Source organism: Knufia obscura, assembly GCF_036327395.1.
Source record: "Knufia obscura strain CCFEE 5817 isolate CBS 148926 chromosome Unknown scaffold_3, whole genome shotgun sequence".
Taxonomy (NCBI): domain Eukaryota; kingdom Fungi; phylum Ascomycota; class Eurotiomycetes; order Chaetothyriales; family Trichomeriaceae; genus Knufia; species Knufia obscura.
The window spans coordinates 2,139,562-2,156,053 of NW_027042689.1; the positions used below are offsets into that span (position 1 = coordinate 2,139,562).

At 51.4% G+C, this 16,492-nt stretch overlaps 6 protein-coding genes across 6 annotated transcripts; 3 read left to right on the forward strand and 3 right to left on the reverse strand.

Annotated features, from left to right (window-relative positions):
* Positions 1 to 1,476: 1,476 nt before the first annotated feature.
* PMZ80_003867 (uncharacterized protein) lies at positions 1,477 to 2,027 on the reverse strand (the record flags this gene model as incomplete). The annotated part of the gene is made up of 2 exons (XM_064872295.1): positions 1,477 to 1,870; positions 1,936 to 2,027. 2 exons carry the CDS (start codon positions 2,025 to 2,027, stop codon positions 1,477 to 1,479), a joined length of 486 nt encoding a protein of 161 aa, XP_064732675.1.
* A 2,925-nt stretch (positions 2,028 to 4,952) lies between these two features.
* SSN6 (glucose repression mediator protein) lies at positions 4,953 to 7,462 on the forward strand (the record flags this gene model as incomplete). The annotated part of the gene is made up of 2 exons (XM_064872296.1): positions 4,953 to 5,073; positions 5,124 to 7,462. The coding sequence occupies 2 exons, from the start codon at positions 4,953 to 4,955 to the stop codon at positions 7,460 to 7,462; spliced, it is 2,460 nt and encodes an 819-aa protein (XP_064732676.1).
* A 1,179-nt stretch (positions 7,463 to 8,641) lies between these two features.
* RPL3 (60S ribosomal protein L3) lies at positions 8,642 to 9,783 on the forward strand (the record flags this gene model as incomplete). Its single annotated transcript, XM_064872297.1, has 3 exons — positions 8,642 to 8,752; positions 8,807 to 9,477; positions 9,528 to 9,783. The coding sequence occupies 3 exons, from the start codon at positions 8,642 to 8,644 to the stop codon at positions 9,781 to 9,783; spliced, it is 1,038 nt and encodes a 345-aa protein (XP_064732677.1).
* Positions 9,784 to 10,771: 988 nt separating this feature from the next.
* Positions 10,772 to 11,284, reverse strand: PMZ80_003870 (uncharacterized protein; the record flags this gene model as incomplete). Its single annotated transcript, XM_064872298.1, has 1 exon — positions 10,772 to 11,284. The coding sequence occupies one exon, from the start codon at positions 11,282 to 11,284 to the stop codon at positions 10,772 to 10,774; it is 513 nt and encodes a 170-aa protein (XP_064732678.1).
* A 1,329-nt stretch (positions 11,285 to 12,613) lies between these two features.
* PMZ80_003871 (uncharacterized protein) lies at positions 12,614 to 13,099 on the forward strand (the record flags this gene model as incomplete). Its single annotated transcript, XM_064872299.1, has 2 exons — positions 12,614 to 12,841; positions 13,007 to 13,099. The coding sequence occupies 2 exons, from the start codon at positions 12,614 to 12,616 to the stop codon at positions 13,097 to 13,099; spliced, it is 321 nt and encodes a 106-aa protein (XP_064732679.1).
* Positions 13,100 to 13,792: 693 nt separating this feature from the next.
* On the reverse strand, positions 13,793 to 15,712 carry KRE6 (beta-glucan synthesis-associated protein; the record flags this gene model as incomplete). The annotated part of the gene is made up of 2 exons (XM_064872300.1): positions 13,793 to 15,080; positions 15,129 to 15,712. The coding sequence occupies 2 exons, from the start codon at positions 15,710 to 15,712 to the stop codon at positions 13,793 to 13,795; spliced, it is 1,872 nt and encodes a 623-aa protein (XP_064732680.1).
* Positions 15,713 to 16,492: the final 780 nt, after the last annotated feature.

The following is a 16,492-nucleotide window of genomic DNA, read 5'->3' on the forward strand; positions in this document are numbered from 1 at the left end:
AAATCCTGTCAAGGTCTTGTCAACACTGTCTGTCCCTCGAACACGTGTCTCTGACAAGTCCGCCAGATCGAACACGGCAAACGTACCCACGCCACCCTTCAAGGATCCAGCGTTATCATTATCACACTTCCAACTCCACCCACACCCTCCCCAACCACAACCACAACCACACCTGCTCACCTACTCCCCAGTAGCAATATCGACAACCACCCTGACCCTCCGCTCTCTCGCCAGCGTATCCCGGCAGACCTTGTCCTCCTTCCCGCTCAATCTGCGCAACACAGGACATCTAATGAACACCAGGGACTTCCTCTCCGTCGTTCTTCGCTTTCTTCCTTGGTGGGAGTTAGTGGTAAGCCTTGATGAGCTGCAACGTGTCTCTGGCTAGCTCCTCGCGATGCATGTGTGGAGTTTGCGAGGTTTAGGATCCAGGGGTCTTGGTTGGGGTGATGGAGCTAGGGAGAATGAGTATGAACGTTATGCGGCGCGGACGGAGAGGGTGGGTTTGGGTGGGAGTTGGGGTTGAGGAGGTATCCAGCAGGAACCTCGTTTAGATTTGCTAGGGAATACTATACGCAAGGGGGAAATATTCTGTTGGCTTACACGGCGATATAGGAAGCATGTTCGTACTGGCCATTTTTAATGCGCTTGGGGATGAGAGGAGGGTAGGTCGATGAGGACTTGGTACGTACTTGTTTGCGAGCGCTGCTTCACGGGCTGTTTTGATCGCTTCTTCTGTCGATGTGTTGTCCATGAGTCCGAATCAGGCAGTGCTCGTCGGTATTGCTGACGTATATTGCGAGGTCTGACGGCAGGTAGAGCATACAGTGAATTGGCATCGAGTCGTCGCAGGTTGAACTTACTAGAGATTGGAGATATGCATAACCATGATCATTCATTTTATTCATGACCTGGATTCACCGTTCGCTGTCGCGTGCATACAATGAATGGTCTCGTATAAAAGAACCTGTGCCGCGAACGGTGTCTTAGATCTATGCGTAAGATCTGTACAGTGTCGAGCAGGTGTCTCACTTGCCTTTTGTCCCCTGTTATCGTGGGGTGGTCTTAGGGCGGTACGCCTCGCTGACTCAAGGTTGTCGTGAGGGAAGGTCGCTACCGCAAGATATGCTTTGCAAAGACATTCTGGCACGGCTGTGTGAGGCGTTTGTGGACTGACAGTGCTAGAGATTCGGTGGGGTGTAGAAGGTGATGGGAGATATCTGGCCGACAGAGAAGAAGCTGGACAGCGGCGTAACACGTAGCTACAAGCCCCAGGTAGGTCGTGAAACGCAGCAGGACCCGTCAAATTGTGACGTCCAGCTTGTCAATAATGTTCAACACCTCCACTAATCTATGTCTTCCATGCTGATATCATGTGGTCTTTGCTCAGACAGCTTCCAATACTTGCCTCACAACTCTACCGCTACCAGCAGCGTGCAATAGACTTCGGTCGCTCACTCACTGGCCCTTGGACCTCTACGAGATCGCCGCCTCCCAACCCCGCTGACTCTGTCCACAACACTTCTTGCGCTTTCTATCACGCACTTTTGCATTCCCAGCCTCGACCTTGATGGCCCACTCCTTCACCCATTCTGCCCTTTCAGCTTGATCCATTGGCAACCACTCAGTGCCATCGAGCACGCTTCTGGCATACCCCTCCATTGTGCTGACGTCCTTCTTCCGCTGGGTTGAGTTGTCCTGTCGCTTGCTGCGAGCGGCGGTGATCAGATTCGTGATCGCAGTGGCGATGGTTTTGCGTTGGTCAAGGTGGATGTTGGGTTGTAGGGAAGTTAACAGAAGTTTCAGGAAATGGGCTCTGGCTTGGCTGTACTCGCTTAGGAGGATAGTGTCAGCTTGTTGGATGATGGTGCTGGGGAAGTTAGTTCTGGTCAGCGCGAGAGTGTCTGCGAGATGAAAAGCAGGTCAGATACGTACTTGACTACGTTGGAGGCGTCATCGTGTCTGCCCTTGCGGATGAGCTTGATGGCGACTGTGATGTTGGCTGCGGCAGGTTTCGGTTGCGGCATGTTGATGCGTCCGTTGGTGAGACCAGGGTGGGTGCTGATATGAGAGTATCAAGGAGACCTGCTGAGCCAATTGTTGTATCTAAGTATTATGAACGTCGGATTCCTTGAGTGGCAGAAAGGAACTGGTGCAGCGATACTCGGTATAATGCATAGCTGCTGACCTGTGGTAGGTGATGCTTCCATATTTACCTGTCACTCTGGGTGAGTGTCAGCAGATTGTGCACGGCGATGAGCAACAGTTTTCTAGAGCGCAAGTTGGCTTTAGCCTGCTGACTTATGCCACTCGGCGAGCTCCTCGACCCATGGAAGACGTTGTGTACTTCGACGTCCTGGGAATATCGAGTTGGTATGCATGACAGTTGTTCGCGTGCTCGCGACGAGAGCAAAGCTTCACGAACGGGGTAACGACCTCAACGTTGCAAGAAGCGTGGCGCCCATGGAACGCTGCCTACTGGCAGCCTGCTCTTTCTGTACCAAGTAACTATCGAGAGTGCATCCGTTAGACCTGCCGTTGAGAAAGTCACAGCAAGATGTGATTAACTCTGCTCTGACAGGAATCACAATCCCGTCCAACGTATCAACAATAACCTCGGGGATGGTTCCGCATTTCGCCTGTTCGTGAAGCATTGCACCACATGCTGAAGTGCGACGAGATCCTTGTTTCTCAAGCATCACCAACACGACCGGATACGTGTCTCAGGATTCACGCTGTGCAACCCGTTTGATAACAACAAACCTATTCGAAGAATGGGCTTCTGCAGAAGCGAGGCACCTTGCATCAGATCGTCATTTCCATTCCAGAAGGATACAAATGATCGGCCAGGCGTACCCTGAATGTTGCGACTGTCAGGAAAGAGCTTCACACCCTGGTTGGTCGAGCAGTCGTGTTACCTTCAAGCGAATTGCCGCCGGACTTTGTAGTCCGCCGTGCTTTAGCAGGCTGCAAGGGGCGGGTCGTTCTTGCGATGCAGATCAGCGTCATAACGGTGAGAGGACGTTGAACACGAGAACATCTGCTGTGACAGTGATCTGTACCGTGAACCTTCACGAGGTATATGAGTATTGCATTGCGAAGAGCCAACATGGGTGCTCGTGCATACAGGCGAGATCTGAACGGTTTTGAGGCGTTCATCTAGATTCGTATGGTGTGGCAGCCGTGGCAGCCAAGTCAGCAAAATGACAGCAGCGGCTCTCCACATCCCCAAGAGGATGGACGTTTGCGACGTGGTGCAGCTAAGATTCTGATGGCGGCCTCTTCCAGCCGCTAGCTTGCCAGCCACCATGCTCTTCAAGGATGGGCAATTTTAGCCTCAAGCACACGAGTGACTTTGCTGCAGGCGAATCTCACGCTGTAAAATTAGCGAATACCAGGTGCGGGGATTTGCCCGACCTTGAAAATGATATCCCTGAGTCAATAGGAGCGGTCATACCGGCCACTAGGATATGCTGATTGTCCTCCGGAATACGATGGCAACGTGCTTCATACTGTGTACCTTTAGCCATCAAATGGTATGGCTTGGAATTGGTCACTATCATGAAGCAGAGCTTGCAAGCTTAGATGAGCCTCATCTCGTGCTTGCTTCTTCTCCCTGCGCGAAATCACAGCGGGCCTTGGTGGCTGAGTCGTTCGAGGAGAGGTGAAATCACGAAACAGACCAACCGGCGAACGGAGCAGAAGCTGCAAAACCCAAGCTGGATCAAGATGACAAGAAATGACGACGGAGACAACTGGGGCTGGATTGGCTGGAAATAGCGAAGCATATCGTGGAAGCGACGTTGGTGGGTTTGTAGCTTCTGGGACCCTGTCGAATGACCAACCGAGCCTCGAAAAAGAAATCGAGCCAAGGATATGAAAGCCAGTCCACAGTTGAGAGCGATCGCAAGCCTGACAAGGAGAAAAGGATGAGAAACAGGAAGCTGGGGTGTTTTGGCAACGAAACAGCCCGGTCCAAGCTTTTGACTAGCTGCATTGGCACAGACGGTGCGGCGGTCGGCTTCCGAATGTTGAAAAATGGATTCGCCTTGATCGAATTAGTGTTGAGTCTTGGGTTCAGCAGAGAAGCCAGGTAGACAGGGGCAATGGAAGACTGCGAGCCTGAAAGGCATAGAAAGGCGAGCCACGCCAGGCATAAAACGGCAAGCCAAAGCACGATTGGAAGTCGCCAAACGTACCAAGCCGAAAGTGGATCGATAGCACAGATTAGCGTGCTTGTGGTGAGGAAAAGGATTCTTTGGTCATGGCTTCTGAGCCACGGTTCATGGCATCATCAGCTATTTAGCGTGTATCACAAGCTCCGAGTGGAGGTCGAAGCTGGTTGGTTTTGAGCCTCCCCAAGCATTTTTGGGCTTGATTGACGTTGGCACAGTGGGGCTTTTGTGCTCGTGTTTGAGCAGTCGATGAGGAGTCCACGGACTTGTGCTCACGCTTGCTTGGATGCGCCCTACCCAAAACCATGCATGTGCCTGCCAGACTTGTGATCGCCTAACCCACCTGTGCTTGAGTCAACGGGGCTCCACTTTCCAGCGTCAACCATTATCTGTCCGGCAGCACGCTGAGATCGCACTTGTAAACCAACTGCTGCGCAAGAAACCCTCAACCACTAGCGTGTATTTCTAGGCTTCACGGGTATTCCCCAAGCATCCTCTCATGCTCGTTTCCTGTCTTCTCCGTTCTTCCTCTCTCCTAAAGCTTCGCGTTCCACGCCTCAAGTTGTGCTTGTATTATTGATCGAGAACATAGACATCCCAGCTTGATCTGCTTTTTGACTCGTTTGTATTACTCCTAGACCTTACTCCGACTACGGCTGTGTTGGCTTTCTGGGAGCACGCCAGTATATCGTCATCGACGCAAGGCAGGGTGTCCAAGATCGCGATTCCTTTTCCTTCACAGCGTCGCCGTTCTACCAGAGCGGCGACAGAGACAACATGGCCATGCCACACGCAGGCGGTCATTTTGGCCAGATCAACGGTGCGGCGCCCGTTGATGCCCACATACAACGGCAGAGAATGCTTGCCAATCTCAATGAGACAACATGGCAGCGAATAGGTATGCCACCCGCTATGCACTTCTACGTGGCGTATCTGACTCTCTGCTAGGTAATCTCAACGACATTACCGGGGACCTCGAAGGAGCCTTGTTCGCGTATCAACAGGCGCTGCGGCACAACCAGTGGTCTGTTCAGTCGCTTACTGCAATCTCGCACATCCTGAGGACACAAGAGAAGTTCCCGGAAGCTCAAGAATTCTTGAAGAATGTGATCAAGATCGACCCACAGAACGGCGAAGCCTGGGGCAACCTGGGACATTGCTATCTGATGATGGACAATCTGCAAGAAGCATATTCAGCATACCAGCAAGCCTTATACTATTTGCCTGATCCCAAGGAGCCGAAGCTGTGGTACGGCATAGGTATTCTCTATGACCGGTACGGCAGCCTCGAGCATGCTGAGGAGGCGTTCTCGCAGGTCATGCGTATGGAGCCCAGCTTCGAGAAGGCAAATGAGATCTACTTCCGATTGGGAATAATCTACAAACAACAACAAAAGTTTGCACAAAGTCTGGAATGTTTCAAATACATTGTTGGCGATCCGCCGAAGCCTCTCAACGAAGAGGACATCTGGTTCCAGATTGGTCATGTGCACGAGCAACAGAAGGATTACGAGAGTGCGAAGACCGCCTACCGCCGCGTATTGGATCGCGACCCGAAGCATGCCAAAGTACTTCAACAACTCGGTTGGCTACACCATCAACAGAGTAACAGTTACCAGAGCCAAGATCAAGCTATTGAGTACCTCGAGCAGTCTGTGAGCTCCGATAATTCCGATGCTCAAAGCTGGTACCTACTCGGCAGATGTTACATGGCACAGCAGAAATTCCCAAAGGCCTACGAGGCTTACCAACAAGCCGTCTATCGTGACGGTCGCAATCCTACCTTCTGGTGCAGCATCGGTGTGCTCTACTACCAGATCAACCAGTATCGTGATGCTCTTGATGCATACTCAAGGGCGATAAGGTTGAACCCTTACATCTCCGAGGTATGGTATGACCTGGGTACATTGTACGAGTCTTGTAACAACCAGACTTCTGATGCTCTCGATGCCTATCAGAGAGCGGCCGAGCTTGATCCGTCAAATACTCACATCAAGGCAAGACTGAACCTATTGAGGAACGGTGGTGCTCCTGGTGGCTCAAATCAACACAGCGCCCCTGTGCCTCAAGACGTGCACCCTCAGGCTTACCAGACCGGTGTTGGAGCACCACCTGGTGTGACGTGGGGTGGACCAGGAGGTCATGCTCAACAACCACCACACCAGCCGCAGGTCGACCCTGCTAGGGTAAATGAATGGCAAAGGGGCATTGCTGGCATTCACCCACCACCACAACAGGGACCGTCACAGAATAGCATGTTCGAGAGCCGGGAGCTGAACAGAATGCCTCCTAGAGCTCCATCGCCATCCAGGGAGCCACCTCGTATTTACCACGATGGCAGAGGGCAGAACGGCCCACTGAAGAGAGGCACGCCTTCGCCCAAGATGCAGTCCGGTCTGTCGGGCATGTACCCGCCTGGGCCACAAACTCTGCCTCAGATTAACAATCCTCAAGATAGGACACCGCATCTTGGCCCTGCACCAAGACCATCACCTTCTCTGAATGGAGCGCCACCTCAACCACAGCAAGGGCCGCCATCAGGACCGCCACCAGCAGGAGGGTTGCCGCCTTACGGACGACCTTTCAGCCCACCTCAGGAGCTAAGACCAATGCGTGATGAGAGACCACCGTCTGCACAATCCAATTATCATCATCCTCCGCCCCCGCCACCGGCGCCATCCTTTCAAAATGTCAACAATGGTCCACCTCAGCATAACCAGCTGACGGGGCCAGACCATATGAGAATGGATCGCGATGATCGACCATCCTCTGCTATGAAGCGGCATCGCGAGTGGGAACAGGACCAACCTGCAAAGAAGCCGGCCAATGATGAGACCAGAGCTCGACTTGAAGAGTATCCTGCTGCTCGTCGTTATAGCCCACCAAGTAGGATTGAGACGCCTCGAGACCACTACAGACGAAGCTCATCAGAGGCTCGCCGGGAGAACGAGCAACGTCGTGCCAACGAGAACTATCATCCTTCTGAAGCTGCGCACCATCCCTACAGCCTGCAACCTCAACCTGTACCGCCAATGTCGCAGCCAATGTCACAACCAATGCCGCCTCAGCAGCAGCAACAACAACAGCAGCAGATCCCATCTATGCATAGCATTATGGGAACGCCGAAGCCTGAAGAGCAGTCACAACGAAAAGAGATTCAGGAAGCTGCTGCACGAAAAGTCGATGTGGATGAGGACTACGACAACAACTCAGAGGACGATAAGCGTGGTAAACCGAGCCCGAACGGATCGATTGTTGCCAAGCAGGAGCCACAAAGTGCTCACTAGGAGGAGCGTACTGAGTGCTGTCCAGTGTGGTATGGTGCGGGTGATTGTTCTGATGGACCTGCAGTTTGTGACGGATTCTTCCACACTTCTAAATGACTTTTGATGGGCTTAGGTGCAAATGACATATGAGATATCTTTGGTTCTAGCGTTGGCACCCATGAAGGACGAGACGGACATGCAACCCGGCGTCGGAATGTTAGCATTTTATTATTGCGTGAACAGGCGGGCATATTACTGGCTATACTCGGGCGATGAGAGTCTGAGATGGAAGGGCTGTTGTCACATGTGTCGCCGTGGTCGCCCTAACGTGTGGAAACTTGGCTACAGGGCCGAGGCGGATCAGATGTGTGACCTCTTGGGTCTTTCTTTCTCATGTATCTACGAAGCACACTAACTCGATGCACATAGAGCTCGAACACGCCCATCGGTAGACATAGATTCTCACTGTGACATTCTATCGCATCATTACTTTGACAGCGCCTAAATTACCTCGTTTTGGTATATGACGGTGACACTGGTAATGACCGTCCAAGTCAACAGTCTCTAAAGGTGGCACATCTAGTAGGTTGGATATCTCGATGTCGGCTGCAATCATGTGCCTCCAACCGCTCTCATGATGTACCCAGGTGCAGCTATGTCCAAGCTCAGGCTATTTCTAGCTCATCTATCACGATTTGCTCTAAGCATAATTTTAGGAAAGTACGGCGACAATTCGGGTAGCAGCACGACTCTAGCGATTACGGTGAACGACAAGACTCTCCGGGGCAGAAGCTTGGCACACCGCACTTGTAACTTCCGCATCTGAACTTTTTGATCGAACCTCTTGAATGATAGCGCATTTCGACAATTCTATTCTCGCCATTTGACATTATCCAAGATGTAAGCACGATGAAGAGGAACACTCGGGGAGCAACAGCTGACATGTAAACAGGTCTCACCGAAAGTTCGAAGCACCGCGACACGGTAAATAACCAAAATTTTACTTCAAGTCTTGCGAAAAGCGTTTGCTAACTCTTGCCCAGGTTCGCTGGCTTTCCTGCCCAGAAAGCGAGCGGCACGACACCGCGGAAAGGTCAAGAGGTTGGTTCTCTACAAGTCAGAGCTCGAATGAGCTGAAGCTGAACGTTTCGTAGCTTCCCAAAGGATGACCCCAAGAAACCAGTCCACCTTACCGCAACCATGGGCTACAAGGCCGGCATGACCACCATCGTCCGAGACCTCGACCGACCAGGTGCCAAGATGCACAAGAAGGAGGTTGTTGAGGCTGTCACTGTTGTCGAGACACCACCAGTAAGAGATTGGCGCACATTGAAAGTTGGATGAAAAATATTGACACAGTCCTAGATGATCGCAGTCGGCCTCGTCGGCTACGTCGAGACTCCACGAGGTCTTCGATCCCTCACCACCGTCTGGGCCGAGCACTTGAGCGATGAGCTGAAGAGACGCTTCTACAAGAACTGGTACAAGTCGAAGAAGAAGGCATTCACCAAGTACGCTAAGAAGCACGCCGAGAAGGGTGCCTCTGTCTCCCGAGAGATCGAGCGAATCAAGAAGTACTGCTCAGTCGTTCGAGTCCTCGCCCACACCCAGATCTCAAAGACACCTCTCAAGCAAAAGAAGGCTCATCTCATGGAGATCCAGATCAACGGTGGCAGCACAGCAGACAAGGTCGACTTCGGCCACGGTCTGTTCGAGAAGCCAATCGAGGTTGACTCTATCTTCGAGCAGGACGAGATGATCGATACCATCGCTGTTACCAAGGGTCACGGTTTCTCAGGTGTTACCAGCAGATGGGGTACCAAGAAGCTGCCACGAAAGACACACAAGGGTCTCCGAAAGGTCGCCTGTATCGGTGCATGGCATCCGTCTCACGTCCAGTGGACTGTTGCCCGTGCCGGTCAGGACGGTTACCACCACAGAACATCTGTCAACCACAAGATCTACAGAATTGGCAAGGGTTCTGATGAGAAGAACGCTGCCACTGACTTCGATGTTGTCAACAAGACCATCACTCCGTATGTCTCCCTATTCTATCTTCATGGAAGAAATGCTAACAACCCCGCAGAATGGGTGGCTTCGTCCGATACGGTGAGGTCAAGAACGACTTCGTCCTCCTCAAGGGCTCCGTTCCAGGCGTCAAGAAGCGAGTCGTCACTCTCCGAAAGTCCATGTTCCCACACACATCCCGCAAGGCCCTCGAGAAGGTCGAGCTCAAGTGGATCGACACCTCATCCAAGTTCGGCCACGGTGCTTACCAGACACCACAGGAGAAGAAGCAGTTCGTGGGTACCCTCAAGAAGGATCTTGCTCCTGCTTCATAAGTTTGTGCATGGATGTTCGGGGTGGTCATGTATACGACATCAAAAGTTGCATGCATGATGAGGATTACTGGATGATGATACCACTATTCATGATAGCGTCTTGCCTTTTCCTCGTTCGGACTGCATGGAGTATATTGCAAGGATTGTAGTAGACGTAGGTGCTGCTCAATCAAACTCAATCAATGTCAAGTTCGAACAAATGTCGATGCCACTCTTCTTGCGCCCTTGTCATGATAGTAGTCTGCCATAACACTTGGCTTACCTTCCTCGTCGCGTCACAGTTCTCTGCCTTGATCAAAATTCGCAATACAACGCGTTCTGTGCCGACTCGGGTGGTCGATTGGGCAATACTCAACGTTGTTGATGCGCGATCTCAATATGTCATTCCTCTCCTTGGGTCGGCGCATATCTGTTCAGCATGATCAAACTGTCGTATGTACGCGCCTTGCTTTCCGGAGGACAGCCAATCTTCTGGCTCATATTGTGTAACGTGTACGACTTGTGTCAACGACTGACCTTCGTCAACGGCTGAGCTCCAGATTCCTTTTGAAGATCTTTTCTATGGCTGAATCTCGTTTTTCTTGTGGCTTCATGCATGCTTGTCGGGCTGAGCAGGCTGTCAAACTCAATGAACGGCAACGACTATGCCGCACTCCAGCAGCTCCGTTCCTTTGGGCATCCAGAGAGTAGAGGGGCACTAGGGTTGAGTAGGCGAAGACAACGCACTGAGCAGCAAGGCCTGTTTGCAGCACTCTGGTTAGTTTGGACTTGGAGATACCAGCTCTGCGTGCGGCACATTGAGAGAAGACCTGTTCAGAGGTCTGGATTGTTGTTGGTAATGTAGCATAGCTGTCAGCAAGTACCTGTCAAACGGTTTTGCAAATCTAGCAATCAAGGCACCACCTTGAGCCGCATCACATAATCACATTGCAGTCCATATGGCAACCAAGCAAAATGATCAATACATTCTACTTCCAAACCGAACCCCCTAACTCTCCACAGCCCTCGCAACAACCCCCACCAAACTCCTCTCCCCAACACTAACAACATAATACTCAACCCTCGTCCCCCGTTCATCTATCTCAACCCGAAAGACCTTCACACCACTCTTCCCATCCTTCTCCATCTTCCCCGCCTGCTCAACCTTCCCAATCACCTCGGCATAACTGCCCCTAGGATCAAATTCCTTAACACTCATCTCCTGAACACCCGCCGCATTCTCACCCTTCACACCCAACACCTTCTTGAATTGGTCGACAGATGGCAGCTCAGACGACGCGTAGCTGAAAAACACGGGCTCGAATTCACTGTCTGTGTCGGAGGTGTATGTTGCCTGGATATCGCGGAGGGAAGCCGGAATGGCCTCGTTGGTGGATGTCGAGGACGAGGGGTCGAATTTGCTGCGGGCTTGCGATGTGCTGGTGCCTTCTGCTTCGTGGCCAGAGCGGGGGTCTTGATTTGCGCGGGCGAGGAAGGTGTTGTAGGAGGTGTCGTCGGCCATGGTGGGGGTTGTGGTTGTGTAGTGGTGGTGGAAATGAAAATGGAAACTTGGTCGGGAGCTTAGGTGGGTGTAGATGTCTGACTTGTGTGCTTGTGCTCTGTGTGATTCGAGATTCAAGCTGTTGTATTTCTGTCGGTTATGGCAATGCTTTACCTTTCTTGAAGCTGTGGTGATGCTCTGGAGTTTCGTAAAGTGCTGCGTCCTTGCGAGTTGTGCCACTTGGTACAAGATCGATCTAGGCGGGGTGGAAGCAGATGTTCGGTTTGTTGTGGCGGACACTGTTCGAGCTGAGGAAGTTGCAAGTGGCATCGAAATTATGTTTCTTTCAACAGTAGTGGGCTTGGAAACAGTGTCGGATTGTGTCATTCATGTGAGACGTCATGGTTGTAGCTGCCTTGATGCCTCAACATCAGGAGAAGGAAAAAGAAAAGACTCTTGCTGGCGTATTGAGTAACACAACTTAGGAGCACGGATGGACTAGTGCGATGTAGAACAAGGTCAAACCAGAGCCTGATATATGTGTTCCGTCTTCCATTTGCTAGATTCAGCTTGACTTGGGGCGAGAAGGCAAGCACATCTCAGGATGGCGGGGAAATAAAATGGAGATAGTAAGAGCGATGGTCAGTGACATGTCCATGTTCAGAGTGATATTGGAAAGACGAAGCCGTTATCCGACTGCCACATACTTCAGACAGCAGTGGTGACACCTTCAAGCGTGAACAAGCGCTAACGCCTGAGCGTCTGAGACCATTGATATCGAGATTTTCGTGCAAGCATGTAGTGCTCTCACCTTAGAGTGCTCAGAGCAGCGGCTGTTCACTTCGTAGCCGTGCTCTCCACCATGCGTGAATAACACCCAAACGCACCGTAGCTGTATGAAGCCACGTCAAAGCCGGCCACGATGCACAGATGTCGAACGTGCTTCCGTCCGATGCAGTGGGAAGAAATCAAGCGCGAAGATGCAACCCATCGACTTCTAGACTCAGTGCCAAGGACACCTCCTTCCTGCACGACACCCGATCCGAGTCGACCCATTCAGGGCATAGCTTCTCACGAATCACTAACCATTCAAGTTCTCGCACGATAAGCGCCCGGCCCAGAAGCCCTGTGAGCGCGCGCGTGATCAAGATTCGCTGCGCTGCACTGCAGGCAGATCTGATCGGCAATTGCATCGCCATCCCGCAGTGCGAGCCTGGCATGACATGTGGCTTGCTTGCCACGCAGCCACGCTATATTGAGTCAACATTGCATCGCATGTAACACAAAGTCGATCCGACTTGGTCAAGTCGCGCATGGACCATCCAGCCGCGCTAATGTCCATCTCACAATATGTCAACGTCAACGTCAGTGCCAGCGCCGACGAGAGCCAACAATAGTTCTGCTGCTGCGACCTCAAACGCAACTGCAAGTGCAAGTACGAGTACAAATACCGGGAGTAATGTGGCGCGGGACCCGATCAACGGACAACCGATTGCTGCGCAGCAGTTGCAGGATCGGGCTATTACGATACTTGAGAATAATCAGTTGATGATGAGGTATGCGGTTGCGAATAATTTGGTAAGTGCAGTGGATTGTGGTTGAGTTCAGAAGTGTGCTATGTTTGCCTGTGAGGCGGAGGGTGGGGGTGGGCTGTACCCCTGTACCCGGATAGGGCTGAAGGATCGGATTGATGAGCAACACATCTGGTATTGCGGTGGGTGTCTGCTAACGTGTTTACTGCAGTCTGTACCGAAGGTTCGAGTGTACTTTGAGAAGGTGGCTGGAGGTTTCGAACCAGATCCTATCATATCCAATTGGGACATCTTTGATGAATGATGTGGGAGTCGTTGATGGGTTGGTTCATATCGAGAACTCTGGGTGGCTGATGGTCTAGTATTGTTCGCATGGAGGTTAGCACTGTGTTAGAATGCTTTCAGCTTGCGAAGTACACATCAAACTCTGTCTGAACGGGGTAAGCAAGTCGCAGAAGGCCGGCAACAGGAGGCCACATGTTTTATCGCAAAAGTACAGACAGGATCATGGAGGTTTTCTGCCAATGGTTCATTCCCATCATGGCTGCGGATATCAGCCAAATTGGGGCTATTCGTTCTTGCCTGGTGAGCAGTTCATGACTCCTGTATCTGCTCTGTCTCGAGTAGTCGCTCTTGCCTTCCTCCACCCGAGTAATATGTAGTGTTAATTCGTATATACCACAGTGCATATCAACTTGATTCCATGCTATCATCAAGCTTTTCCCAACCAACTAGCTCTATGTTGTTAATCTCATTCACACAAACCTCCTAACATGGTCTACCAGAACGCCCACACTGCTGTCAAATGCCGCTAAAAATGCAATGATTAGAATTGATGCATGGTTCACGTAAAGCGAGCTGCTCGCTGGTGTCCCGTCAAAGCACAGCAGGATGTTCAGGATTTACATCCATCCATCAAGCTGTTTTTGGGCCATGAATAGCCACCCTTTTCCCTGCAAGAATGTCAGCTTGAATACAGAAAAAGAGGAGAAGTTGCCTACCAGCTTGTAACGTTCTGATTGTAGTACACCGGCTTGTGTTGATTGATGTAGGCTGTTGTTTCATAGCCAGGCGGATCGCATGTCATCATCATGTTGTCATCCGATGGGTCCTGGTAAATTCTCATGTTGTCGATCCTCATTTTGGCTGGGTATAGAGGCGCGAGGTGTGTGAAGTTGATGGGAGAGAAACCGTCAGACATGCCAAAATTCAGGATCACCGACATAGGCTCTTCTGGTAGTACCCTTTGACCGACATTGCCATTTGGACCGAGCGATTGACCTGTTACCCTCCATGTAGGCTGCTCTCCGACAAACCAAGTAACGTCGCCATCAGCACCTGGTGTGTACTCGAAGGCGTATGTTTGATATTGGTTTCCATCATACCAGTCGTTGTTGAGGTTGGTCAAAGCCGAGACCGCTTGCTGATATGGGCCACCACGGTAGACGTTGACCTGAGTAACCGAGTAGTCATACACTTCGACGAATTCGTAGTTCGGATAATACCAGATGTCGAAGGGTGCTACTTGGAAGGATTGAGAAACATGACCGATAACGTTTCCAGCTGCGTCGAAAGGGGCGTTCGTGGCTTCGAGCGCATCGATTTCTGGAGCTGATCGGGAGTGGCCCGGAGAGGGATGATCTTCGCCTTTGCATGTACAAGCTGGTAGCCGCATTCCAGGGAGCCAACTTATACCATCGGCTGAGCTTTGATTCGGTGTTATTCCCGCATCGCAGACATCGGCATAACTGTAAGGCCACATGCCTTCAGTTGTCGCAGCGAATCCCGGCCTCCCCAAGTTACCGAGCGTCCAGAAACCTGGCCAGAAACCAACAGTGTCTCCACGGCCTGGTAGTGAAATGCTTGCTTCGAGTCGGCCTCCCTTCATGCATAGCTTGTTCCAGGTCTGCACCATGCCGGACCTGTAATTGAGGTTGTGATTCTGGAAAGCGTCGAACCGAATTTCCATGACTCCATCGGCGGTCGTAACTGCATCTGGATCGTACCACTCGAGATCAATAGTCACGCCGTACCAAATATCCATCGCTTGCATGTATGGGTCATCTCCATCGTAGAAAGTCCTGCCTGGTTTTTTGAACTCGTCTGAAAACACCAGCTTCCATTCCTTTCCGTGGTAGTCCGTCTTCGTATAGACGGATTTGGGCGTATCCGGATCGATCATTCCTGTCCTGATATTCTTTAGAAGAGGAACTTTTCCCACATCGAGACAATTCGGATTGTTTTTGCAAGGATCGGTGACTGTGGTGAACTTCCGAATGAAAGTACTGGTCATGTTAGTATTGGCATGTCAGATATCAGAGGCGAAAACCTACAGTGCAGGATAGCCGATGAACAGCGTCAGTAGTCCGAGTGTTATCAGGACTAAGCCGCCAACGTTCGCAAACCCACGCTTGGTAAAGACGTCACAATCCCTGGCCTCGTCACCATCGGGGTTGTGTAGGTCATCGTCTTTTTCTATGTCTTCAGGATACAATAACAGCCCAGCGCCTGCCAGAGGCAATATGTTGTATTTCTCTGAAACAGTCTGAGTGTTGACATCCTCGTCGCTTCCAGCTCTTGAGTCAGGCCTCGAATCTGCAAATGGGTTATCGAAGCCCCTTGAGTCGCTCGATTCCCAGCTTGATCTCCGTGAGGAGAATGAGGAAAAGGCGGGCGAGGCTGGGGACGCAGGCGATTCGTCTCGGAACGGTTTCGGCTTTCCTCTTGAAGGAGGGACTAATCTGTCTGGCGACTGCTCGGAAAGAAATGGAGTACTGGAGTTTTGTCTTGAATTTGACGGCCTGGTCAATGACCTTGACTGGCCGGACACGTCTGTGTTGGATAGGTCTTCAGGCTGAGAATTTAGTCTGATATGAGGAGGCACATTTGGCCCTCGAGGGTTCACTTGTGAACCCATTCCGGCTGGGCTACAGCCTTTCGTGGGGAGATTGTTCGTTCGGGCCAATAATCGAGTTGAAGAATGGGTGTGATGAGCTGTGTTGTTGTATTATTGTTCAACGGCTGGCGCGCGAGATGTGACACAATAACAAACAACGAATCTGTCGAAGCGCTTGCAATAATTAGGTCGCTTGGTACAAAGTAGCCGAATTCTTTCTAGCAACCGGGGTGAAGTGACTGAAGAATAGCAGTCAACGTAGGCTCGCTGAACGAATGTGATCCTCGATTCCAACCAGCGGAATGAGCTTGCAAGCCGACAAATCGAGGTGTTGCTCAAGGAGTGGCTAACGTTTAGTTGAGCAGAGATCGTGAATTCGAGAATTGGAATTGCTCGTTGCTCCAAGACGGAACGTTGGTGTGTAACAATAACGTGAGAACAGGGAACGAGCGGCGTTGTGCAACAGAGTACAATCGCAGACGGTCAGGAAGCCGACCGCACCATGCAGAAAGCCAGAAGCCAGGAAGCCTGTGGCCTCTCTCCTGCGCTATCTACGTTTTCCGCAGTCTCCTTAACTATTAGCGCCACTCTAGCGCTTCCGTCTCGCTCCAATCGCGCCTTTGTGCCTGAGAGCTCGCCTAGCATTGGTGCAAAGCTCAGGTACCGGGTACTACGATACTGGCACCAATATACATACAGATCGAAGTACAATATCGGCTTGAATACTACTGTTGTTCTGGAGTACATATCACAAGGTGAATGCCTCGATACAGATTGCCATTCTACCTGGGACGCACATGG